Consider the following 26,149-nt stretch of genomic DNA (forward strand, 5'->3'; position numbering starts at 1 on the left):
CCTTGTTCGACATTGAATCATAACAGCATTGGGGGTCGTCCTGCAGTAATATTGGAAGACGAAACCTTTTTTTTTTAAGTTCAGCACTCGAAGCGGCTTCTCCAAAAGCATAGTTCCTTTTCCGGTTACGAACAGCCGAAAAAAATAAAAAGAAAATTTATGTAATAAAAATCTGCAGCCTCAGAATATACTAGACACATACGACATCAGTGTACGGAATTAGAATTGTACCAATAATCAGGATAAAAAGAAAGAATCCAAATCAAGCCTAATAGCTTCATCTCATTTGCTATAGCCCTCGTCAGTGCCAAATATTACGCAAATGTCTTTGCTCTAAATGTCAAGCCAATAATAAAAAATCTCAATGCATGCAGTGCGCTGTGTAATGGTAAACACATTTTGTGCTCTGCTGTAGCCACCCAGTCAAAAAACATCTAGTTTCAAATGGGGGCTCCTTTTGTTGCACCAGTGGGCATGGTCCATATTACAAATGGTGCCAACTGTTCTGAGGGAAAAACAAAAGTGGAAATTTTCCAGTGGAATCAACTGTTTCCTTTTCGGCATTGCTGGGTTTATCTGGAACGCCACAGCGTTTCTTTCGAACACGTTGCAGGTAAGTGGAACGCGCTGAAGTTGTAAAAACGACTGCTCCATTTAAATAGAGTACGTTCCAGTTGAAGAGAGGGTTAGAGACGCGACATAAGTACAGCGTTCCACATAGAGCAACCTGATAGCGTCTGGTTCCAGATAAATTACCTGAAGAAAGTGATTGATGTGGAACTTATGTGGAACCGGCGACGTTTATGTGGAACTAGAATGCAAACACATTAGTTAGACTTACGACTGCATATTTGTGATAATGCGAAAGTATGAACACAACTGCAAAGGCCTCCGGAGCCTATACATAGCATTCTGCAGCGCAGACATTGCTGCCTGTACTTATGCAAGCACTCACACACTGTAATCTCTGACAGAGCGCATGTTTATTCAAAACGTGTGCGCATTGTCCCATCGCATTGTCAGCCCACTGTTTCAGCTTTATAAAACTTATGCAAAAACTGCAGCCCCCTTGCACTGACCGCGCGCGTTTCCGCCATGTTGGGGTATTCTGGATACCGCACCAGTACTACAATATATGGCAGTACAGGATAGCGATGCGCAAGTTGCCATTTGTCGTCGTCTAAGATACCCAAATATTGCTACGTGCCTTGATTTACACAAAAAGGAGGCCATGGATCCCCAGAGATGCAAAATGACGACGCCAGCTTCGTAGTTTTTTTTTTTTTTATTAATTCGCGGTATTACTTGGCTCAAGTGCATGCGCCATGTAAGTGAACAGAAAGTGTCTGCAGTGGCTGTGTAGCTTATGTTGAGTATAATAGCCGCACGTGTTATATGATTGGATAAGTCTCATTTTTTTATTATTATTGTGACTGTACACATAGCTTAAAACACGTGTGCGATTCGGCTTTCAACACCGCAGCCTTCCGTGTTAACAATCAACACAGTTCTCCAGCGTCGTTGCTAAATGCTCGCAACATCAGCGAAGCGCTCAACTACAGCCGAGCTTTGGCGAGTAGACACGGATATTTTCCATTTGCATAAGCGCGGAAAAACTCAGCTTTAGTTAACATTTAGGCGAGCTTAAGAGGCACTGCCTGCTCACTACACATCAGCGCGCGCCATGACCCAAACTCGAAACCACTCCCTATATACCATATGCGCATATATTTCCACCTTTTATTACTCTCAAAGAGAAACCGGCGCTGTTTATCCAAGAACCTTTCGGCCAGAAACCCCCGTCGCCACGCTGTTTCGGCGTCTCTTTTGTCTCCCAGCGGCCCTGCTCCAGCACCCAGGCTTTCCTATACATGTATACATATATACAGTGTGTGGTGTGTGTGTGAGGTATATCCGCCGCCACGCACCTCCACGCAACCGCCGCGCGGTGTGCACACACACACACGTAGCGACGCTCATTTGCAATCTGGAAGTGAGATAAGAGGGCGAGGTGTCCATAACGCGATTAGCCCTCCCGGAGCCCGTTACAGACGCCCCATTGGGCTCGGGTAACCTGATTACGTGCGCTCGACAGCCCGCTGTCAAAACAGCGCGGGCCAGCTCCGCGTGGTCTTGTTTGCTCGAAGCCGCACTTCCCCTCATTGTGGCTGGATGAAGCCGCGAAGAGCACCGGCGGTCGCCCGCGGCGGCGGGGTTTCACTTCTGATTGAGGCCGTATGTCGAGTTACCTTCGACGCCCGCACACAGGCCCGCAATGATGTGACCGACAGGCGCCGCTGGAGACCATGGGACTCTTCGTGGAAAGTGCAGATAACTCCGCTCGTTTTACGCCCGTGAAAATCGTTCTTTCAAATATTTGTGGCTCCCTTGATAATCTTTCGACAGCAAGAGGCGTATTTTTTGTTGAAGAGGTTGCGGTGGAAACATTACAAAAAAACAAAAAAACAAAAGAAATTATGGCCAAGGGAGAGAGGAGAGAAAGAGGGACTTCCGTGTTGCCAATTTTTCCGCAACCAGGTTAATGTCTGGAAGTATGCTTCTTCTTTGCATTTAGCACCGGTCATTTTAGAAACGAACCATTGCATTCGGTAACAACAAAAAAAAAAAAATGGCGATTCTTACTAATTTTTACGCTTATATAATATGGGAAATTTCAAAGGTGCGAAAACATTGCGAATTCCGCGCGATACGTTGAGAGTTCTGCGTTTCGTTACTCAGTAACATTGCTTAGTTTCTATTGGTGAAATTCGGACGGAGTCAAAGTTTGGAGATCAAGGAACAAGCGTTTAGGGTTGGCCGCTCAAATTTGATGGTTAGTGATCAGTTGTCCATACTCAAATTAGGTGGGACATCAATTTTGGTCATATTCGGAAGAAGTCAAATTTAGGGGGTGAAGGGAGGCCAAACTTCGGAATTGATCGACCTAAGTTTGGATTTCGCTACTTGATTGGTCGTGCTCGCATTAGGTTCCGAATCAATTTGAGTCAAATTTGATGATGCAAGGGACGAATGTTTTACTGTCCTATCCAAACTTGGAGTGTATACCGTCTAGTTGGTCATACTCTAGTGAGGTTGGATACCAAATTTGGTAGTATTTATATTAATTACCCGTGCAATAAATTATTGACAGTTCGTACGGACAGGCACAGGAGCCTCTCATCAGCCCCAACTATCAGAAATTAGTGTGTAGACATTTGATACCTGCCGCGCCGTTCAGGGTGGTGACACCCTTTGGCATGCACCGCGCCGCCGCTTTCTTCGTGTTCGCCACTTGGGGCAAGTTGCTTCGTGCATTGTTGCGGGGTGTCTGAAGCGGATGTGTTGTGCGCCGGGTGCTGGGCGATTTAACTGTGTTCAGTCGCACTACTAGAGTATTCTAGCCACTGTACTACTAAGATGTCATGCTATTATGTTCCAATGTGTGCTGGCTCGGGAAAAAAAAAGGCGCCAGATGTTTTCGTTGTTCACGGAATGAGGGACGGAGAAAAGTATGAAGGGCGAAAGTGAAGCGTGTAGACTTGACGGCGAATGACAACGCTAAGATCTGCGAGGTAAGCCACAGTACCTGTGCTGCTTTTATGCATCCATAACCTTTCTATTGGGCGAATAGGTGCATATCGATGGTGTAAAAATATCTAGCCTAGACATAGACCACTAGAAAGATGAAACACACACACACACACACACACACACACACACACACACACACACACACACACACACACACACACACACACACACACACACACACACACACACACACACACACACACACACACACACACACACACACACACACACACACACACACACACACACACACACACACACACACACACACACACACACACACACACACACACACACACACACACACACGCACACGCACACGCGCACACACACACACACACACACACACACACACACACACACACACACACACACACACACACACACACACACACACACACACACACACACACACACACACACACACACACACACACACACACACACACAAGCGCTTGCTTATATGAGCGTGTCGTCTTTTTTGTCCTCTGTATCTATTTATACTAAAGCGTTTTACAAGATATTTTTGTATTCGCCGACCGTAGTTACTCATTTCCATTTTGAATCACATTATCTCACGCCGCTTCACCCATCTGCTTGTAAGCACGACCTTCGTGCGGTTATTAGCTTCACCAATCTAGCATTGTGCGCAACAGCGATTTTGGTCTGCCTTCTTCAACGTTGAAGCACTCCAACGTTGAAGCAGGTAGAAGCATAATTATAAACGTGAATATCGCACGCGTTGCATCGCACTGCCCGGCATCGGGAGTAGCGCATTGTGTTTTTGAGGTGTAAAATTTGAATTTTCAGCGTGTGAGGGTTTATAAGCTAAATATATGGACAACTGCGTCTGCCATATTCTATTGAGCCGAGAAAATTTAGTGTAACTTATAATTTCAGTGAGTGACATTCGACTTTAGTATCATTCACGGAGCCTCACATAATAGTCTGTTGACATATATAGGATCTATGCCTTCTGTATTCATAGTTGCGCCACTACCTTTCGACCACTCTCCTTTACACTCGATCTTCAAAGCTTGTGGCAACCGCCGGGGCTTCAGATTCACGCAGATAGGGCCATTCCCTCTCTCCTTTTCGGGAAATAATACAGTGGAGGGCGGCGGATGGCATGTAACCTCAAGGTCACCAGTTTTGTCGGCAGAATAGGCAGTGAAACGCAGTTTGTGAACGATTACTTTGGTTGCAAAAGAAAAAAGAAACGACCCTGTGAGTCGGCCGTGCTGGAATTTGGCAAGTGGGCTTTTCGCTAGTAAAACATTTCGCGAAGCATCGATAGTAGGCCTCCTTTGGAGTTTTTTGTTTCTCAAATTATACGCGGGAACAGCTTTTCGCGAGGTTAATGAGGTTTGCAATAACAGCAGAAGTTAGGTCCTCGTGAAAATTAACTCGTTTTAAATATAAGATTGGCAGTCGCAACGAAACTTCTCTCGTGAACTGACAGGTGTAACGACGTCGTCTTGTGTAAGCATGACGGTCGTGAGGAAGCAAGGTGCTTGCGAAGTACAAAATTTCGTCCCGAATGAAGCTATTCCTTCTCTGTATAATCAATTACGCATCGCGAGGCACCCCCTGTTATCCGCGCAAGTACTCGTCTGAGGCTAATCCAAATGTATAGGTGAAGCTAAATTTGACCGCCTGACACCCGAATTAGCCACCCATAGAAGTGTTGCGCGATCGTGTATGTAATTATCGTGTTGCTTCCATAATGCTTTTTGTTTTATTACATTCATTTCTGTACACACTACAAAAGACGCAAAATGTGTTTCGTCACCTATCTCATTTCAGCGCCACTTCTAGGAAAATCAGTTCGAGGGCAACAGAGCGGATGGACAGCAGCACTAGACGCCCCTGAAGCCCACTACATGTTATGCACCTCATAAACTCACTCATGTCCGGTAGTTAGAAACGCTTCGCTTTATACACGAGTATAGAAAACTGGGCGAGTTGAATTGGATTCATCTTATAAAGTAGCGCGAAACACATGGACGAAAAGGAACAAGATACGACACGAGCGCTTTGAAAGCGCTCGTGACGTCTTTTGTTCCTTTTCGTCTTGTGTTTCCCGCTGCTTTAAGATGAATCGCTTTATAAAGCAGTCAATCGTGAAAATAATCGCACTGAACATCCGAGACGGCGAAAGAGTAAGTGGTTACCAACTGCATTATGGTCAATTTCTCTGAGAACTGCACAGGCTAGCAAACAGTAGTTGTCACATTTATTATTTTTTTTTTTTTTAGCAAAAAAGCGCTCCCGACTGCGAGTACATTTGTAAAAACGGGTGAATAACACCCTTGGCGCTCAGAGGCCGCTGACTTGCGAGAAACAGTCTTCCGAAAAACAATCACGTATAAATAATTTTCCCTGTTTGTTCTTTGAAGAAAGGTTGACCAGGTACATATCCTACTCACAACCTTTTTATGGCCCATGCGGAAGAGGTGGGGGGGGGGGGGGGGGGGAATAGCAGTACATAGCTTTTGGATTTGGAGCATTCTCTCAATCACTCGCTCACCCATTCACTCAGTAACTCACTCGCTGACTGATTGATTGACTGACTGACTGACTTGACCGACCGAATGAGTAAAATTACTGGCTTCACAAACCCAACTCGCCTGGTTTCCTGGCTCCTGACTAACTTATATGACTGACTGGACTGACTATCAACCTTAGAACGAACGGCTGCAAGGAATTCCACGCGAGCAGCATGTTTATTTTACTTCAGGACGTAATACCAGTGCTATGTTTCTTCACGGCCTCGCGTTTCCGCACGCGAGCGCAGCGGCAATAAGACGTCGTGCAGTACGACGAAAATATTAGTTCTGACCTTTCAGTAGCTGCAAAGCGTGAGGCATGTATGCATGCGTGTGTGTGTGTGTGAGAGAGAGAGAGAGGGAGGGAGGGAGGGAGGGAGGGAGGGAGGGAGAGGGTGAGAGGGAGAGAGATGGGGAAGAGAGGGAGCACCACGTCTCCGCCATCTAGACAGCACTGGCTGTGTAACACGGGGCAGGTGTGTTTGCTCCCCAAGGCGTACACCAAAGATGCCGCAGGAATGCGCCGCTTTCTGAGGGCGCAAAGGTTGCGAAAGAAGAGCCCATGAGTAAGACAAAAGCGCACGCCGGCTGCACTGGGGGCAGCGGTCTGTCTCGGTGTCTCACCGACCCGTAGGGTTCGGCTCATCGGGGGCCCCCGCGAGTTGTCGTCCAGAGAGCGTGTGGGAATGAACAAGCAGTGGCGACTGAGAAGAAAGCGCGCCCTGCTGCTGCTCTCGTGTTGACATTTCCTCGCGCTCCCGCGCCGCCATTCCTCGAAACCCGCGCCAGAACAAACAGCTTTGCTTTCTGTGGTGCCGCCGCCCGTGGGGACCTCGCGCCCGTTCCTGTCGCCGCCGGGGCGGGTTTGAGCCGTTTAGTGCGACCTGTGCTGTCTGCGCCCAAGTTGGGGCTGAAGGCTGCGTTTACGCGAGGGGGACCGGTCGACCACCGCATACACTGGGCCGCGGCGAAGATTGACAGACAGCCGAAGGCGACCGTGCCGACGAGCAGGCATCTCCCGCTGTCAACCGGAGACATCAAACGGGAGGCAGTCCACCCATGTTTCTACCAATTTGTACAGACAGAACTTACTTACCATTTTATTCATTTTCATGGCACAATGTGAAGGAGGGCGATCAGATAAGCCCAGAGGAGCGCGCCGTTCTCCGATGAGTACTGTTAGTTTCCTTCTTTCACAACAAACTGCGGAGTGGCCGTCGAGAAGTAATGGCAACGCTGGCATCAGCCTAATAAGAAGCCGAACGGTGCCGTCAATCTCAGCACTTGTGTGCGTGCGTGCGTGCGTGCGCGCGCGCGCGCGTGTGTGTGTGTGTGTGTGTGTGTGTGTGTGTGTGTGTGTGTGTGTGTGTGTGTGTGTGTGTGTGTGTGTGTGTGTGTGTGTGTGTGTGTGTGTGTGTGTGTGTGTGTGTGTGTGTGTGTGTGTGTGTGTGTGTGTGTGTGTGTGTGTGTGTGTGTGTGTGTGTGTGTGTGTGTGTGTGTGTGTGTGTGTGTGTGTGTGTGTGTGTGTGTGTGTGTGCGTGTGTGTGTGTGTGTGTTTTCGCTGGAGTCCTTTTATGGTTCCTATTACAATGAGTAAGTGCGATTTGTGGTTCGAGAGAAAAAGGAATGTTCACCACACTGCATTTCAGGTTCAGCTGCGCTGCACTGCTTTGTAAGCTATGCCCTGTTGTGAATATTATTATTATTATTATTATTATTATTATTATTATTATTATTATTATTATTATTATTATTATTATTATTATTATTATTATTATTATTATTATTATTATTATTATTATTATTATTATTATTATTATTATTACTTCTCAATTGCGTTTCACCACAGTATCTCTCTCGCGGTGCAGGCTAACTGCTGTATAATCTTCATTTCATTCTCCGGCGCTCAGCAGCGACTCTGGTATATTCATCCTTCTCAGCTCTTTGTTCTTTTCTCAGTGAATGTATAGCGTCGCGTAATGGGGGCACTTGTCAGTTTGTTTCCTTTTGGCAAATCCACTTTCTTTAAAAGCTGCTCATAAAGTTCGCAGAAACACTCATTCAGGGTACTTGGCTACTCGTAGGACTAAGGTGCTCCAGCGCCCATCAGCTAACACCGTAAACAGCCACAGCAAACATGTAAATGACATGCATGGTACAGCTTTCGTAGTTCTGATGACTGTGGGATTCGACGCATTGATATGAACTGCCTTTCTCTGACAATAAATAATTTTCAATCAAAAATTGTTGTCGAGCAATTTGGGCTCGAGAGAACTAACCAGATGCATTGCTCACGTCGCCGTTAAGTGCAGGACTCACCTTGGCTGGCAAGTGTGGGCTTAGGAAGCTCATGCTCACGTTTTCTTCACGTTTGGGCGATCTTCAAAGCGGGTATGAACAGCCATACTTGTGAGTAAAGAACTTCCCATCCGCTGTTGCCGCCCAGTGCCTCTTGCACGCAGATATCCTCATGTGCTTACCTCCCATATTGCCCCATTATAAAGTTGTCTCTAAAATGAAGCCAGCATTACAATGTAATAAATATGGAGCTGAGTTTCCACCTCTCTTCCTATTCTTTTCTCTTTCTTCGGTCTACGAAAGACGTTCAGATGGCAAAAGTAAATGAATGAATTCTGTTTACCTCCCACTTCATGTGTCTGCCCGCGTTGAAAACGTGGTGAAGAGTTTTCTGTAGTAACAGTCAGTCAGTCTCTTCAGCGCTTTAAAGAGGAAACCTACGACAGAAAACACAGAAGCCTGTGCGCTCGACGGTCGAAATACCCGCACGAACTCCTCAGAGCTCGTGGTGGCGCAACAACTCCGAGGCATCAGTGAGAAATAATGATTCGAGATTCTGATATGAAGTCGACAAATCAGGAGAGAGTCTCATCATCATCATCAGCCTGACTATACCCCCTGCAGGGCGAAGGCCTCTCCCATATTTCTCCAATTAACCCGGTTCTGTGCTAGCTGCATCCACTTGACCCCTGCGAACTTCTTAACCTCATCCGCCCACCTAACTTTCTGCCGCCCCCTGCTACGCTTTCCTTCTCTTGGAATCCAGTTTGTTACCCTAAGCGACCATCGGTTATCCTCTCTTCGCACTACATGTCCTGCCCATGTCCATTTCTTCTGCTTAATTTCCACTAGAACGTCGGTAACTTGAGTTATTTCTCTGCACGCCTCCTATTCCTTAATGTTACCCCTACCATTTTTCGTTCCATGAAAGAGAGTCTAAATGAGATCACACTTCACAATTAAGTTCCTGTAATAGGAGTGTCTAATAAAATGTATTGGCGATATCTCCGGTGCTGAGGATCCAACACAGCCTGTCTTTTTTCCAACGAGTGCACTACACATGGGCTATAAATAATTAATAATAATAAACTCACGTTGGTAAAAGTGTGTAGAGTAGGGCACAGAGATTACGTTGTGGTGTGTCTGAAGTATAGCAGCATGTGTGCGAATACTATACTGTGCGTACAGCGAACGAGAAAAAGAGGAAAAAAAGGAAAAGGCGCAGCTTAAGGGACTTCCTATTTATTTATTTTTTTTATTACTGGAAGTAAGCCACGGTAGACACCGTATAGCGCTTTATTCGTCCAAAAAGCAACCTCTCAAAAACACTGCGAATTCATGATACCTTTACTGTAAAATGCACTTTTTTTTTATCCTTCTCCCCATTTCATACTCGCAGCTACTGAGTGTCGCCGCATTTTTTGCGTCACGGAATACAAAGCACACTCCTACGCCAGCTTCTAAGAACAAGAGGAAAGCGCGTTCACAAGAGCCTCGTCGACATTAAATATGGCCACGTGATCGCAGAAAGGCGATCGCTAACAGACCGTCTCCTAATATTTAAGCCAGCTTCTCCTCAATACTACATGCCTCCTGAATGGTGCAACAAAAATATGTCAAAGCAGGATGTTACACGGGCAGACCGTGTGTCTTGAGTGCGAGATTGCCATATCTCGCCTTATAAAACCACCGACGCTTCGCCAGAGCGCTATGACCTTAAACAGTACGCGGGTCCTCACCATCTATAGTGGTCGCACGCTCGTTCCTCATGTCTTCACCACCTAAGTGAGCAACGCCATTCAGTGCGCTATGGACAACGTGCAAGAGCACCACAAATAACTCACTGCCCTTACAGATTGTAGCACATTTTAACAGTGGAGGCGATGCCCAAGTAAAAGCGTCTATGTATATAATCATCGGCGACTGCACTTTCATGAATAATTATGTCCGCGTTGAACTATCACCGGGGAGCAGCATCTTGGCCATATCCTTTACATTCTAAGGAGCCCAAATCTGCATGAACCGTAGTCACGTGTAAAACACCACCCGTGTTGTTCCTCTTGGATTTACTTTTCCCGGGGTTAGCTCTGCAACTCCTTCTCCGCCGGACAGCCTTTTATTATTCTTCATCAATATAATGTTAACGCCATCAAGGGCAGATAAAAGGGTGGGGCGGGAAAAAAAGGAAATTGACGGGAGCGGTTTAGGGCAGTTTAAAGACAGAAGCACACTTTGTCCAGGTGTCGGTCTTTCCCCTCGCGCGGCGTGTTGTCAGTCTGTACAGACGAGAGAGACAGCAGCTCCTCACTCGTGCTTGATGCCCAGCGCCCAGGCCTGGCTGAGCAGGGGAGCGCATTGCGGGCACCCCGGTGGACATGCGGGTAGGAAGAGAGGACAGGCAGGCGCCAGAAGGCATCCTGGCGGAGGAGGCCTCGTCCACAGCTGGGCGGCTGCCGCCGCCGCGGCCGCGGCCACTGGTGCCCGAAAAGCTGACCGGCCGGTACCCGGTGGAGCATGGTGCAGTCGCTCGAAGGCGCGCATCCAGTCGGCTCCGTCGTAGCCTCGCAACACCTCCTGCAGCAGCGCGGGGCGCTCCGAAGCAAGAAGCCTCGAGGAGGACAGTGGTGAAGACAATGGGCTCGCCGGATCTCCTGCACAAGTGGTGATCAACACAAACCACTCCACTGAATGATCTGTCAGAAACCTGTGTACAAACAATCGAGAGCCATCCCTCAATATGCACCATGCCTGGACAGCCACAGAAGCCACACGGGACCAGCGGATGGTCCTTAATTTCAAGGTGATACATGTTATAGGGGCGTGTTTCCAAGTTGTGCGGCCATGGCATAAAGCAGGGGTATGCAGATTAGTCATCAAGCAGCGACGCAGTGATCCGCAAACAGTGACATCACAAGCTGCATCATATTGGCCACACCTACCAGCGAAGAAGAAAGGTTAGAGTGAATATAAATATTATTTCACCACCGCATGGCAACTGTCGCCGATTCTGTCTTGAACAAAGGTAACAGCTCTGTGAGGTTTTGAAGACTGTATTTCAGACTTGTACAGCAACAGAAGCACGGAGGAAACACAAGGTACCAGGCACCATCTATAGTGCGTTTCGTTTCTTCTCGTGATTGCGTCGAAGTTTTCGGCATAGTCTTAAGAACGAGACTCAGCTAATCAATCATCGAGTGGACCAAATTACGGTTTACGGAGAGCACTTTGAAAAGCACCGAGATTGATCAATGAGCTGGTCATCGATTTTGCTGCGTATTCTATCGGCCCAGTTTGTCTTAAGATTATAGGAACTGCAGATATGAATAAGGCGATTATTCACGGCATAACTGCGTCATCTCTCTCTTCCTGCAAATTAAAATGGGCTGTCTGGCATGGGCCTTCATTTACGATGCAAGCGGAATAAAACTGCCTCGGGTGCAGCAAGCCTTGCTCCCGAACATGCACGTAGAATTAAATGCACCAAGTGCTTTGAAAATATGTTAACTCGCGTGTGTACTCCGGTAAGCTTGGCGTGCTCCCTCCCTAAAGTGCCGAGGATACTACTGAGATGTGAGGGGAAGTTGTGGCTTCTGATGTACATAAAAAGGCGCGGAGGCCCACATTGCGATTTCCGCGAGCACCTTTCACTCCCCGAGCAGCCGCGGCAGCGTCCCCTCTTCTTCGGCATGAAATATACATCTATTTCCGTTCGATATGTATACACGTGCTCGAGACACACGTATGCATGCACGGCACACTCTTGCGCTTTTCGTTCGCCAGAAGGCGCTGCGCATGACGATGGCGTTGCCGCCGCCGTCCTTCTGAATATCGCCGCCGGTGCTCGCATCTCATTTCGGCATGCGGTCGGCGTCTCGAGTGGGCCCCTCCTAAGCGGGTTAGCATCGAGCGGTTTCCCCGCCGTCCCGCTTCGGCGCCGAACCGTATGGACGTCGACGCGCGGATGTCGGCGGCGGAGTCGCGCAATCTGCAGCCGCCTCCTCCGCAAGCCGTAACTGGATTTGCACCCTAACCGTGTCTCGGTGGTGGGTCCAGCCCTGCTTGGTCACTGACTGTGTACAGACGAGGTGGTGACAGCGACTCGATACTTTGCCAGGCAGAGGGATGTGGAGCTCTGAAACCAGTCATGACATGCTTGGGGTGTAGAAAGAGGCGGTCTGTGTGCGTCGCCCCCACAGAGCAGTTATACTAGCGTTCCTTTCTCAGTTTACGTTTCGCTGGTGACGATGAGCTAGCCGTCCACTAGCGTCACGTATACCAAACGTCACTATAAGCATTCTCGCGTCTGCGACGTCTTGTACTCGGGAGCACGCACCCACCTTTGTTCACAAGCTCCGTTCTTGCGTGCGAGACATTAACGTCACTTCGGACCTTCATCGCCATCATAAATAGCATGAAATTCCAGGTACAAAAATGCGCTCTAACTGACCTCCAATTAATCACTCCATATGCCCCCCGCGGTACTACATCGTTGCCACACTCCCGTCGTTTTCCAGTCGATTTAAGAATGTATCTTCAGTTTCGGCGCTTGCTTCGGAAAATATATTTCGAAACTCCTCTTTTCGTCTCTCGTTATTATTTTGGGGGAATAATTAATTAACAGCATAAACTACGACAAGAATCTATAAAAGAAGATGGAACGATCGAGCGCTGCGAGATATCTAATATTCATAAAGGTCCATTTGCACTTACGAATCGTAGAGGTTGTCCGCCATTTTGGTCAAAAACCGAAAGTCACGAATGGTAGAATTGGTCTAAAAGCCCAGCCCATCGTAGGCTACTCGAATTTCTAGCTGTGCGAAATTTAGTCGCAAACCCGTGACCAATCAGGAGCGCGGTCGAAGTGAACAGAAGTTAGTGTTTGAACAGGCGTGTTTCAGTAGCAAATGTCGCCTGTGCGAATCCCTTGCGTGGTATATACGTTCCAGCTCAACCGCGTAGCAGTGTTGTGCTTCGTGAAACGCCGAATCATCATTCAGCACCATCCTGAACCTTCTGAGCCAAACGGGTGGCCCACGAATCTTATAAAAATTGTGGTAATAAACGGTCCAACCTAGATTCCCGCCAGACTTGGCTATATGAAGCGAAACGAAAGTACGTCTGAATTTCAGCGCTACGCGTCCATTGCTATAAAACTGTCGGGTTCACAGTTCACTTTGCCAACCACCCTACATCTCCCCCCCCCCCCCCCCCCCCCCTCTCCCTGCCAACCCGCATATTCCATCGCACCGGCCATTCGCTCCAAATATTTCGTCAACGGGCCCGCACCGTCACCTTTTCCCCATCCCTTATTCTTCGCACTGCAACGGGCTGGAACGGCCTTTCCCACAACGTAGCTGCCATCACCTGCCCATCAAGTTTTCTAAGCAATTTAAGTAACCATTTAGATGATATCACGTGATCACTGAAGTCAATAATCCCCACCCTTTAAAGACCCCATCATGGGGTCTTTAAGGTAATAAAGTGAAGTATAATGTTGAGAAAAATACGTCACAATGACACATGATACAGAGAAGCTCCATCCCAATGTCCCCGTTTTCGTGTTGTGTAACACCACGCTAACGCCCTTGCAATATACCGTCACCCTATTCAGGGAAGGCCAGAGTTCTTGGCTGACTGCATAATAAGGCAACTTTCCGTGCCTGAAGAAATAAAGCCTGCACGCGCGAAGGCCTCAACGTCGTCGTGAGCGCCCGATGTGAAACGTTCTGGATTAACACAATGGCACGGCTGTTGTGCTGTTGTATCGACTCCCTTGACTTATGTGATCCCCTTCTCCACGCCACTGCGTTCCCCAACCATCACTTTCAAAGCTAAACAGCAGTCTGTTTGCTTTAAAAACACTCCGCCTTGTTTTTTCCGCACACTTGAACCCATATGCTTCAGTATGGACCGGAAAGAAAGAGAGAGAAAGAAGGAAACAACGTTCGCGTCATCCCCGACAGGCGGCGAGGGAGGCCATCTCATGTGACCTACCGGATGCGACTGCTCAGCTAGATAGAACGGAGCGACAGCAGCTTCGATGGCTGCTGTAAAAAGAAAATAAAAAGAAAAAAACTCCAAGCCCGCGTACCGAACGTCTCACACATATACATAGCGTCTCCGAAGCAGCTCGACTTCGGTGTACGTCAGTATAAGCCGCGGTGTTCTATGGTGTAGTAGCGTGTTCCAGGGGGGCTGAACGAACCCACATCGAGGCAAGCGATCGGCTTGCGCGCGCGTGCAGCCTCCCGACGGCGACTACCGAGGACCACCGGGGCAGTGTTTGCGGCGCACAAACATGGCGGCTGAAAGCAGCGCAAACAGCGGCGTCCCTTAATGGGCTCCCTTCCGGAGAGCGAGCATGCCAGCGGCCGTAGAAGACACAGCGCCGCCTCTATGCAGGCTCTGCATACAGTCCCGCGTCAAGCCGTGGCATGCGTCTGACCTGCGGACGAATCCTCGGGTCCTTGCGGCTGTGCCGATGTCTGAGGCGGCGGTGGGGTCTGCGGCCGGGCGGGCGACGGCTGACGAGAAGCGGAGGACGGCGGCGAGGAGCAGTCGTCGTCTCCCATCCGTCCCGCCTGCTGCTGCTGCTGATCTTGCCGTTGCTGCTGCAAGGCACGTGCGGCTTCTCGCGCCGCCCTCTTTGCCGCGGCTTCCTTGGCCCGGGCCCCCGAACCCCTGGCTTGGGCCATGGCCTTGGCGGCCAGCGGGAGACCGAAGATTGGTCCCGGTGGTAGGAAGGGCAGGGATCGTCCTGTGGCCACGGCACGGAGGCCCATGGCGATGGCGTCCTCGGCCGCCTGTTGCCGCTTCAGGGCGACCTGCATGTTTTGTGTGGGCCAGCATTGAAGTCGAGGCGGCCATTTTACTGCTAGACGTGTGTGAAAAGGCTAGAGCCTCTTGATCAGGAACCCAGCGATGCACAAAAATGTTCTTATTATGACTGAAACTTCGGCTTGTCGGTAAATTTGGTGGCGCAGCTGTAGTGCATGAGCCAAAGGGAAAGCGAGAGAGTGAGCTGCAGGAATGGCGCTGCCTCCAAAATATGCGTATCTATATTCTCCATGCACATCCTAGCGAACGTTCAGCTGTACATGGATCTGGACCCCTTGGCTTTGGCAGTAAAAAGAAAAAGAAAAAAGATACTTCCTGAACGCCCCATTGAAAACTCTCGATACCAACGTTTTAGTTTCAGCCCCTCATAAACCTCGACAAAAGGCGCCAAGTCTGGAAGTGACCTAAACGCTATTTCCACCTGTTAGTAACATCTAGAATGGCACAGCCTATTCGAAGAGCTGTCGCGTGCAGTTCTTTCGAGACAAAGAGAGATTAAAGGCGATTTGTTATTAAAGTAAAAATACAGGCTCCCATCTTGTGCAGTATCTTTACTGCTCAAACTTTGCAGGGGTCTGGTCGAATAGGGTAGGTATATAGCACATTTGCTGTTGCCGTCACAAGCCGGAATGAAATTTTCACTTGGGGTATACATGTACCCAACAATAGTCTGCTACAAATTTTCAGTACACGGCCTATAGACCAGATTTTTTAGCCGCTCCCGGGCGCGGCCATTTTCTGCCGATTGGCGCGCCACCTCGCGGGCGTTTCCTTGGGGACTGCGGGGCCGCGCCTACCCGGTAGTCACGTTCAGCTAGGCTTCGGGTACTAGAGAATATTGCCAAGAATATTTTCACCGCACGGTTGTGTTGGAGCAAGTTTATTTGCATCATCGTATAGTTAAAATTGACTCGTTATTTGTGGGATTTAGTTTGACGTTCACGTTAACTGTGTTGGTGCTGAGCACGCAGCCGTATTATAATGCTGCAGTTGCGGTACCTTAGTGACGTGATTACGTTTGTGAACAATTTCACGCATTACTCTTGCGTACGCCTCGCATATATAGTTCCACTTCCAATGAGTTCTTCCAATGCCAGCCATTTCGAGCCTCACCAATTAGGCTCTGCTGTTATTTGCGTGGTGTTTGCCAGTAAAAGCAACAAATTATCGCGATGTGCTCATCGGAGTCGACAAGCTATACAGCAGGCAAGTTTTGTTGTGCTTTATTTATAAACACCGCCGCATTAGGATCGTGTCTTCTTATCCTTGGCTAATCTAGCGTCTATCAAAGCGTAGCGCATTCATTTCAAGCATGATACTTTTTTTTTATTTTAATCCTGCACGTACATTGTCGTACATGCCAAAATAAAACCAGCAAAGAAATGCTATTTGGAGCATGACAAATCAGTTTTCATATGGTATATGAGTTTTGCGTTCAAAAGTGGAATCGGCTGTGAGGTACGCCGCAGCAAAGTGCTCTGGAATTTTAACGAATACCTAGGATTTTTTAACGTGCGCTGACATCGCACACTACACAAGCGTCTTCAGCTTCGTCTTCATCGAAGAGCGGTCATTGCTTACATGATCGAACCTATGCCTTCGGGATCAGCAGTCAAGTGCCCTAACCACAGAGCCACCGCTAGAGGGCACAACACTGTTTCTCTATTTTCTTTTTTAAGTTTTGAACAAATAATAACACAGTAGCGATTTAATACGAGTATATTCTATTTCGATGCTTTCGGTGTGATGTGAAAGATCTGTTTAGCCGTTCGGCCCAGGTCAAAGCATGAAATGAAATTGTGTTTGATGTGTCTAACAACAAAAAGCTATACGCTAAACCATTTCGCACGCCGACTTCTCTCTGAAATAAGGAAATAACAATTTGGATTGCTTATAGTCGGGGTGCAGACAGCGCAAAAGAAAAAGCAAACGGGGACGTAGGCTTCCGTCTTTTTTCTTTTCGTGCTGTCTGTACTCGCGGATTAATCAACTCGCCCAAACGTCTGTTATAGTCGGACTTGCACTCCCGTTAAGGAACGGCAAACGAAAGCCAAGGATGAACCACTGGTGGCCGAAAACATGTGTTTTGCATAAGCAACCTTCAGCGCGAAGCTCGCCGATCCGGTTGCATCTCACACCATGGAGTCGAGTCCGAAATTCTACATTCTCATACTCAAAATCAAAAAAGTAAAACGCAAAACGCGTGCATTTATGACATGTGAAGGCAGTCCCAGAAAAGAAAACGCCCCCACTGTGCATAAACGACGATTTGCAGTTCGCAACCTGCATGGTATACACTACATTTGTATTGTGTCTACGAGAGAACAGTGCGCTTCAAAATGCTGTACTCTCTAGAACAGGGACTAATGTGAGTAGCGAGGCACAGCACACACCTACATGCATAAGTGGCAGAGCGCGTTACCGACAGAATTGAAGAACGATCGCTCGCGAACACGTATTCAACGCGAGGCGCCCGCGCGACCCGCAGTCCCCTGGCCGCACGCCCGACAGATGTCGCCTGCTGTCGAGAGTTAGAAGCGCGCTAGCAGCCTGCGTTTGAGGGTAAAAAAATTTTTAACTGACTATCTACGTATAAGCCTGTTGTAGAATTAAAGGAGCCGATGCCCGTCGATGTATACCTCGAATGTGTCAACCTTCGAATTGACAGCCGCATAACCTTGGGTTGCTAAACGAATGTCTCAAAGTGATCCCGAAATAAGCTTGTCGTCGAGAGTCCTGTGTACTCAGGATCAGTTGAACACGAGGTACATACTCAGGACGTCGATTGATGGAATGCTCAACAAGACGTACCGCTATAATTTAGGACAGAACAAAACTCAACGACGAAAGAGATGGATATACAATGCTGGCGTTACCATGCACAGTACTTTGTGAAATCCTATAAGAAGATTAACTCCTGAAAACTGATATGTCTGTATATCCAGAAACTTAAGCTTGTGTGCCCTATACTGCATCCCGAAAATTGCGGACCAATCTATAGTAACACCATTATTATTTTTGTTGATATCACTGCTCGCAGAGCTAAAAGAGACTAATCGCAGAGGACATTTGCAATAACCGAGTGCTGCTCAGGATGAGTAATTTGGAAAACAGAACAGTGTAACATTAAGTTAGCCACGAGCATGGATGAAAGAGCAGCCATAGCACAATCGTTGTCACGTAGGAGAGAATAAAACCACATCATCCGTGTTGCCGACCGGAAGGTGCTGACGGCCACGTATCAAGGCAGTCTTGCGCTCTGTGGTGTGCGGGCATTCATATAATGCGCAATTATCTATGAACAATTAAGTTACAGTTACAGGCATTTCCGGAAAGCACCGCATGCATGCTTTTGAGGCGCGCGGGCGGTACTACATAATGCGCAAAATCTATGAACAATTACGTTACGGTTACGTGCATTACCGGACAACACCGTATAATATAGACGTTTCTAAGTTTAGAGGAGAGCTTGTGTGTGATATTGCAGGTGACACCCAATAAGCTATACGCTATATAAATATCCGTGTCAGGTAAGACACAGTTAGCGCCAACAAGATACGGTTAGCGCCAAAGAATAATGCGCCAACAATTGTAGTGTGCGCATAGGAGGAGGAGGAGGAGGAGGAGAAAAGGAGAGCGGAAGGCAGGGATGTTAGTGTGCGCATAGGAAGAAAAGAAACTATATAAGCACCCCGCGGTGCGCAGGTGGCGATGTTATTGCTTCACTGCACACTTGAAAACAACCTGCCGTTCGACGAACGCGAGACCTAATTTCGGGAGGATCGGAGGAGAGCGTTTGGCTGATAACGTCCCTTGCCTTGGTGTTTTCGGAGTAGCCCAGTTAGGCACGTGGCGCTCTCCGCGTCATACGAAGGATATGGAAAAGGGTCTGCAAGAAATCAATCTTGGTTTTATACTCTCTTATAAGCTAGGCAGAACGGAAGTAAAACAATGGCTTCCAGGATTAATATACGTCGCCGAAGAAGTTCTATTAACGTCCCAAAGCGACTCAGGCTATGAGAGACGCCGTAGTGGAGGACTTTGGAAATTTCGACCACCTGGGGTTCTTTAACGTGCACTGACATCGCACAACACACGGGCGCCTTGCTTTTCGCCTCCACCGAAAAGCGGCCGCCGAGGCCGGGATTCCATCCCGCGTCCTTGGGAACAGTAGTCGAGCGCCGTAACCACTGCGCCACCTCGGCGGGGCGTGCTTTATTAATTCACGGTGGCGAAAAAGGACCAGAAAACTAACCATTGTAGGAAACAGGACTGCGATATAAAGAACATTAAACGGCAGGTAAAGAATACCGAGGTTAAAAACTGGAATAATTCAATGGAAAAGCAGCCAGCCTTAGACCTATATATATATACATAAAAGGCAAAAAGAAGACGGAAGAAAACATTCTATGAAAGCTCAACAGGCAGTGGCCCTCTCTTTGAAGCTATGCATCAGGATGTCTTAGAAAACTAAGCTACAAAAGGAAGTTTAATCATGAAAATGAAACTTCTGTTATGTGTGGTATATGAGCAGAAACGATTGCATATGATATATGGCGTGTGGAAGTATTCATCCAGGTGTCCATGCGGACACATTCACTGTAGTCGAAGCCCTGGGGTTTGAACAAAATAAGCGTGTGCATCTGCAGTAGAAATTGCCGAGATGTGTTTGAAAGATTGGTGCAAGTCTAAATAGCAGGACGGGGACACAAGGGCGCTAAATCAGAATCAAAAGAGGGTATTTAAGAAATATATCGAGTCTAAATAGAAGGGGGTTGCCTATAATTTAGAAGCCTGAAAAGAAAGTATGAGCGTGGGTACGACTGTCACCACGCAGCTTTAAAAGGAACGTTCTTAACATACATACATACATACATACATACATACATACATACATACATACATACATACATACATACATACATACATACATACATACATACATACATACATACATACATACATACATACATACATACATACATACATACATACATACATACACGCGCACACACATACATACATACATACATACATACATACATACATACATACATACATACATACGTACGTACGTACGTACGTACGTACGTACATACATACATACATACATACATACATACATACATACATACATACATACATACATACATACATACATACATACATACATACATACATACATACATACATACATACATACATACATACATACATACGTCGGTCCGTCCATCTATCCGTCCGTCCGTCCGTCCGTCCGTCCGTCCATCCATCCGCCCATCCATCCGCCCATCCATCCGCCCATCCATCCATCCATCCATCCATCCATCCATCCATCCATCCATCCATCCATCCATCCATCCATCCATCCATCCATCCATCCATCCATCCATCCATCCATCCATCTTTTTTTCCAACGCTTGGGACAGCGCGCGCCAGCTGCTGCTTATAAGCGAATGGCAAAGTGACGTGAAAAAACACCTCGAAAAATTCTTCGTCTTCTATAACTGCAGGTTGCTTGTTAAGGCACAGCTGCCAACACCCCAGTCTTCCGAGCAGGTTGCCCGTACGGACACTTTAAAACAGTCCGCTCATTTTTTTTTTCTTTTTGCCATCCGACCTTACTTGCGCGCTTGCACGAGGCTCCATGTGCCACGTACGCATGCCTCATGTCGTCGAACGGGTCAATGTTACAGACATTCAGTTAGCACTGTAATGCAGTGATTTCAGTGGAAGCCCACCTCACTGGTACAGAAGTGTTCTCACATTTAAAATTGGCAACAGAGCAGCACGTGTTCATTTACAAGCATATGTGACGGATATCTATGGGACGGTTCCTTAAGAAAAGAGCAACGAAAAGAAAGATACTATATACTATATCATAAAAGAGCGTTCTGCTGCGTCCTATGCAACTGTTTGTACATATAGCCTGCAGGCTCTTTACTGCGGTAATCCGTTACAAGTATATATATACAGTCTGGAGTAAGGCATGATATTTCAGTTTTTCGAGTTCTATATCTTCCATCACTAAAACAGGAGTGCTAGTCTAATGGGAAGGCAGTGTCAAAGCAATGCTACTGGCGCCGCCATGTGGCGAACTCGAGAGACTGGCACGCGCTCATCTTCTTCGCTCTCGGTACTCGGCCGCCAGTCGATTCCGTGCCTTATTTTGCCGGTGCCTTTGCGTAGGTGAAAGTAAACCAGTCTATCTAGTTTTACTGGCTTCTGTGACAATATAGCCCTAAATTTCTATTTAGTCACAGTTCACTCTCACAGCAAATTTGTTCTATAGTCAAGAATAGCACTTTGCATTGTCTAAAGGTATCGGAGATTATGCGAGCTTTCAGCAATATATGGTGCCCCAATTTACAAAAGTTACTTATCAAAATAATATATCATTGTCCATAATTCGCGCGAAAGCCTTTCTTTTTTTTTTTTTTTGCAATCGCTGCTCGATAAAGCTGAGACACCAATCAGTGCAGCAAGCTTGTTAACGACCGTCAAGTAAAACGGATTTCCTCGAGTTTACATAACCTGGCCGAAATTTTCTTCGAGCCCGCTAGCTCTTTGTCCCTCAGACAATTGATGACGCCGATAGGAAAAAATGTTTAATTTGAATAATTTCACTGCAGCCGCTTGGCGACTTCATTCAGTGAACGATATTCCTTTGCATACCGATTTCTCACAAGTACAGAAGAGCCCTTCAGGTCGCCGCCGGTTTAAGCTCAAATGCAAAGCCAAGGTTGTCGCTTCCTTATGATGCTTATAGTGACGCGACAATCTTGCTATCATGTCATTGTGCAATTACTAATTTTGTCAGGTGACGTACACCTGAACCCTACACGGTTCGTTTCTCCGGCGGCATGTCAGCTGATGATATATTTGAGGCATTTAACGAAATCCGTGGAATCCATTCAAGCCTCGCTCTTAACCGAAATAAAATACATCCGTCTTAAGCTCTGTGAAAATGAACAAATGTTTCAGGAAATTTAGACTAAATGATCGACGAAAATTGAAACAGATGGTTCATCACTATTAGCAATACAGAAACAGGTTGAGGATATCTGCAGGTACAGTCTGAACAAAACACAAAACAGATTCAAGTATTACAGCTAGACTTGACAATTCAGCACATCAGTCGAGAAGGTCAAACAACCTCTGTTTTTTGGTTACAAAGACAACGAACAGAAAACGTGGCCTCAGGCAGAGCCGTTTATCCTTCAACACAGTAGCGAAAAAAAAATGAAAAAAAAAAAAGAAGAAGACGTGGCTATTGTTCACCAAGACAATGAAAGAGTCCACAGATGAGGAAAGTTCATAGCAGAACTTAATAGGCCCATAATCGTAAAATTTGCACGTTTTGAAGTGAAAGAAAAAGTACTGTCAAATTCCAAAGTTTTAAAAGGTAGGACTATATAGTACTATGCAGACACACTGAATGCCAGAAAACGCTTTGCGGAATTCACAAAGCACGAGATGAAACATATTCATACTCCAATAGGATAAGTTAACTATACCGGAAAGAAAACGTATATACACACTCGACCATAGTATCCAGGTGGTAGTACGAAACCCTTTGAAACTCGTAGAAACCATGCAATCAGCTCCGCTGTAACCCTTCCAGCACTTCCTTTTTAGACACTAATATCATAATACTCCTACCTAAAGTTGATTACCTTCGCAGTTTAATTAACACCCCAGAATCTAACATCATCGTTCTTATAGAAAACGGCAAGTCCTTTAATTACCGACTCAGAAGTTTTGTCCTTTTGATTAAAATGTCTTCTTCGCCGCGACAGAACTATAGCTATATTTTATTTTGTAACCTCAAAGACCCCCGCATTACATGAGGGGTGGGCATTCACAACTAAACCAACAACAACACGTGGTCTATAATGTGAATAATGCATACATAATAACAGCATGATAACACAGCTACAGTGGTTATGAAAGCGGTAACAGAATATATATATATATATATATATATATACCGGGTGTCCCAACTAACTTGAACCAAGGGATACAAGATAATACATTTGAGGTAGGTCAGTGAAACCAATTGTATTCAACTGCCAGCCTCCTTGCGCACTACAGGCGAATTTTTGTTTTGCAATTAATTAATTAGCTAATTATGTTAATTTTTATAATTGAATAAATATCGACTTTAGACCAAACATGTGAATTGGAAACTTGTAGAGCACCTTCAGAAACCCCCATTCCATTAATTGCGATAAAGAAAGTCTCACGTGTATCTTTTTTTCTGGGCTCAAAAGAAAGCCCGCGAAATACAAATAATACCACGTGACTAGTGCATTTGTGCGCCGCGATTGTGGTGCTCTCAGTCGTGGTTTGAGCGAACGAAATCAGCTGCGGCCGTGTCTCCTTTGCCCCGTTAAAGCGGCAGGCCGATAGGCCTGCGATGGCTTCTTCGCCCGCGTCCGACAGCCGGCCCACGTGATGGTGCAAGTAGCACAGAGAGCGGCGAGCCGACAGCACCAGGATTCTAACAAACCCTCCTTCTCTCCAATCAGCGAACTTTACGGCAAACGGATGAGCGATAAGGTATCAGCCACTGAATCTGCGCATACAGGCTTGGTTTGAGTAAATGGGTGAGATGACATGTGACTCGACTAAAATTAGCGCTGCTCCTTCATTTGCCGGTTCTTTATCGTCATCCGCCCGTCGTGATGCTGCGGTGCACAGGCCTGGCCAAGATCGCGGTGACGACGGGCGAGCTCGAGCTCGCTGCAACCATCGCCAACATTTCTGCCTGCCGCTGCAACGGGACCATCGGGTCACGGCCGCAGCTGATTTCGTTCGCTCAAACCACGACTGAGAGCACCACGATCGCTGCGCTCAAATGCGCTAGTCACGTGGTATTATTTGTATTTCGCGGGCTTTCTTTTGAGCCCGGAAAAAAAGATACACGTGAGACTTTCTTTATCGCAATTAATGGAATGGGGGTTTCTGAAGGTGCTCTACAACTTTCCAATTCACATTTTTGGTCTAAGGTGAATATTTATAAAATTAGAAAAATTAACATAATTAGGCATATAACTAATTGCAAAACAAAAAATTGCCTGTAGTGCGCAAGCAGGCTGGTAGTTGTATGCAACTGGTTTCACTGACCTACCTCAAATATATTATTTTGTAACCCTTGGTTCAAGCTAGCTGGGACACCCGGTATATACCCCTTCATGGATCACTGACTTGCCGTGGCGGAGGGGCTTGCAAAACTCGATGAAGTCGTGAGCTCTGCTGTGTAGGGCGCCACCCAAGATAGGCAGGTCACGGCAGATAGTTCTGACATAATGTGATTCACTGGAGAAGGTAATGGCAACCCGCTCCAGTATTTCCTGCCAAGAAAACCCTATGACCAGTCACAATAGCATTATTGATATGGCGCCGGAAGATGAGCCCCCAGGTTGGAAGGCGTCCCACATGTTACTGGGGAAGAACAAAGGGCGATTCCTAGTAGCTCCAGGACGAATGAAGCAGCTGGGCTAAAGCCAAAAGGACGCTCAGTTGTGGATGTGTCGGGAAGCGACGTGAAAGTCCGATGTTGCAAGGAGATGTATCACATAGCAACATGGAATGTAAGATCTATGACGCAAGGTAAACTGGATATCGTCAAGCGAGAAATGAACAGATTGAACATTGATATCTTGGGTATCAGCGAGCTCAAGTGGACCGGAATGGGAGAATTTAACTCCGGCGACCATTATGTCTTTTATTGTGGGCACGAATACAGGAGAAGGAATGGTGTCGCTCTCATAGTAAACAGAAGAATGGGCAAAGCAGTGCTAGGGTACAACCCCAAAAACGACCGAATGATTTCACTTCGGATCCATGATCACCCTTTCAATATAACAGTTATCCAAGTCTATACACCGACCACTACTGCTGAGGAAGCTGACATTGAGAGATTTTATGCTGACCTGCAACGCCTTTTAGACGGCACTCCATTATCAGACGTCCTTTTTCTCATAAGAGACTGGAATGCTAAGGTGGGGAGTGAATTACAGGCAAGTTCGGTCTTGGTGAGCCAAATGAAGCTGGGCAGAGGATAGTAGAGTTTTGTCAAGAAAACAACCTGACCATAGCGAATACTCATTTTCAACAGCACAAGAGGCACCTGTACGCATGGACTTCACCGGACGGTCTGTACAGGAATCAGATTGATTATATTCTTTGCCGGCAGAGATGGAGAAGCGCTATACAAGCATTAAAAACAAGGCCTGGAGCCGATTGTGGCATTGAGCATCAGCTTCTTGATTCCAAATTTAAGCTTCGATTGAGGAAAACGCAGAAAACTAGAAGGCCTTTCAGGTATGCCCCGCCGGGGTGGTGCAGTGGTAAGACGCCCGACTACTGCCCGGAGTTCCCGGGTTCGAACCCGACCACGGCGGCTGCGTTTCGATGGAGGCGAAACGAAGTGGCGTCCGTGCGCTGTGCGATGTCAGCGCACGTTAAAGAGCCCCAGGTGGTCGAAATTACTCCGTAGCCCTCCACTACGGCTCCTCCTTCTCTCTATCCACTTTCCCTCCCACCTTCATCCCTTCCCTTACGGCGCGGTTCAGGTGTCCACATAGCAAGTGTGACAGATACTGCGCCTTTCCGTTCCTGTGAACCAATTATTATTATTATTATTATTATTATTATTATTATTATTATTATTATTATTATTATTATTATTATTATTATTATTATTATTATTATTATTATTATTCAGGTATGATCTGGATCAAATTTCATCACAATATGCTGTGGAAGTAAGGAATCGATTTTAAGAATTAGATCTAGAAGACAGAGAGCCTGAAGAGATGTGAACTGATGTTCGTGATATAATACAAGAAGTTGCTACTAAGGTAGTT

General features: G+C 46.8%; 1 protein-coding gene across 1 annotated transcript in view; it reads right to left on the reverse strand.

Moving 5' to 3' along the window:
* Positions 1–9,683: 9,683 nt before the first annotated feature.
* LOC146181991 (uncharacterized) overlaps positions 9,684–26,149 on the reverse strand; it is a 105,521-nt gene continuing 89,055 nt past the window's right edge. Inside the window, exons 3-4 of the mRNA XM_084576992.1 lie at positions 14,884–15,262; positions 9,684–11,089 (exon numbers count right to left, since the gene is read on the reverse strand). Coding sequence (XP_084433118.1) covers positions 10,743–11,089; positions 14,884–15,262 — 726 coding nt within the window. The 3' untranslated portion in view covers positions 9,684–10,742. The remainder of the gene's footprint in view (positions 11,090–14,883; positions 15,263–26,149) is intronic.

Source organism: Amblyomma maculatum, chromosome 8, assembly GCF_055883805.1.
Source record: "Amblyomma maculatum isolate TAMU_Amacu chromosome 8, ASM5588380v1, whole genome shotgun sequence".
NCBI classification, from domain to species: domain Eukaryota; kingdom Metazoa; phylum Arthropoda; class Arachnida; order Ixodida; family Ixodidae; genus Amblyomma; species Amblyomma maculatum.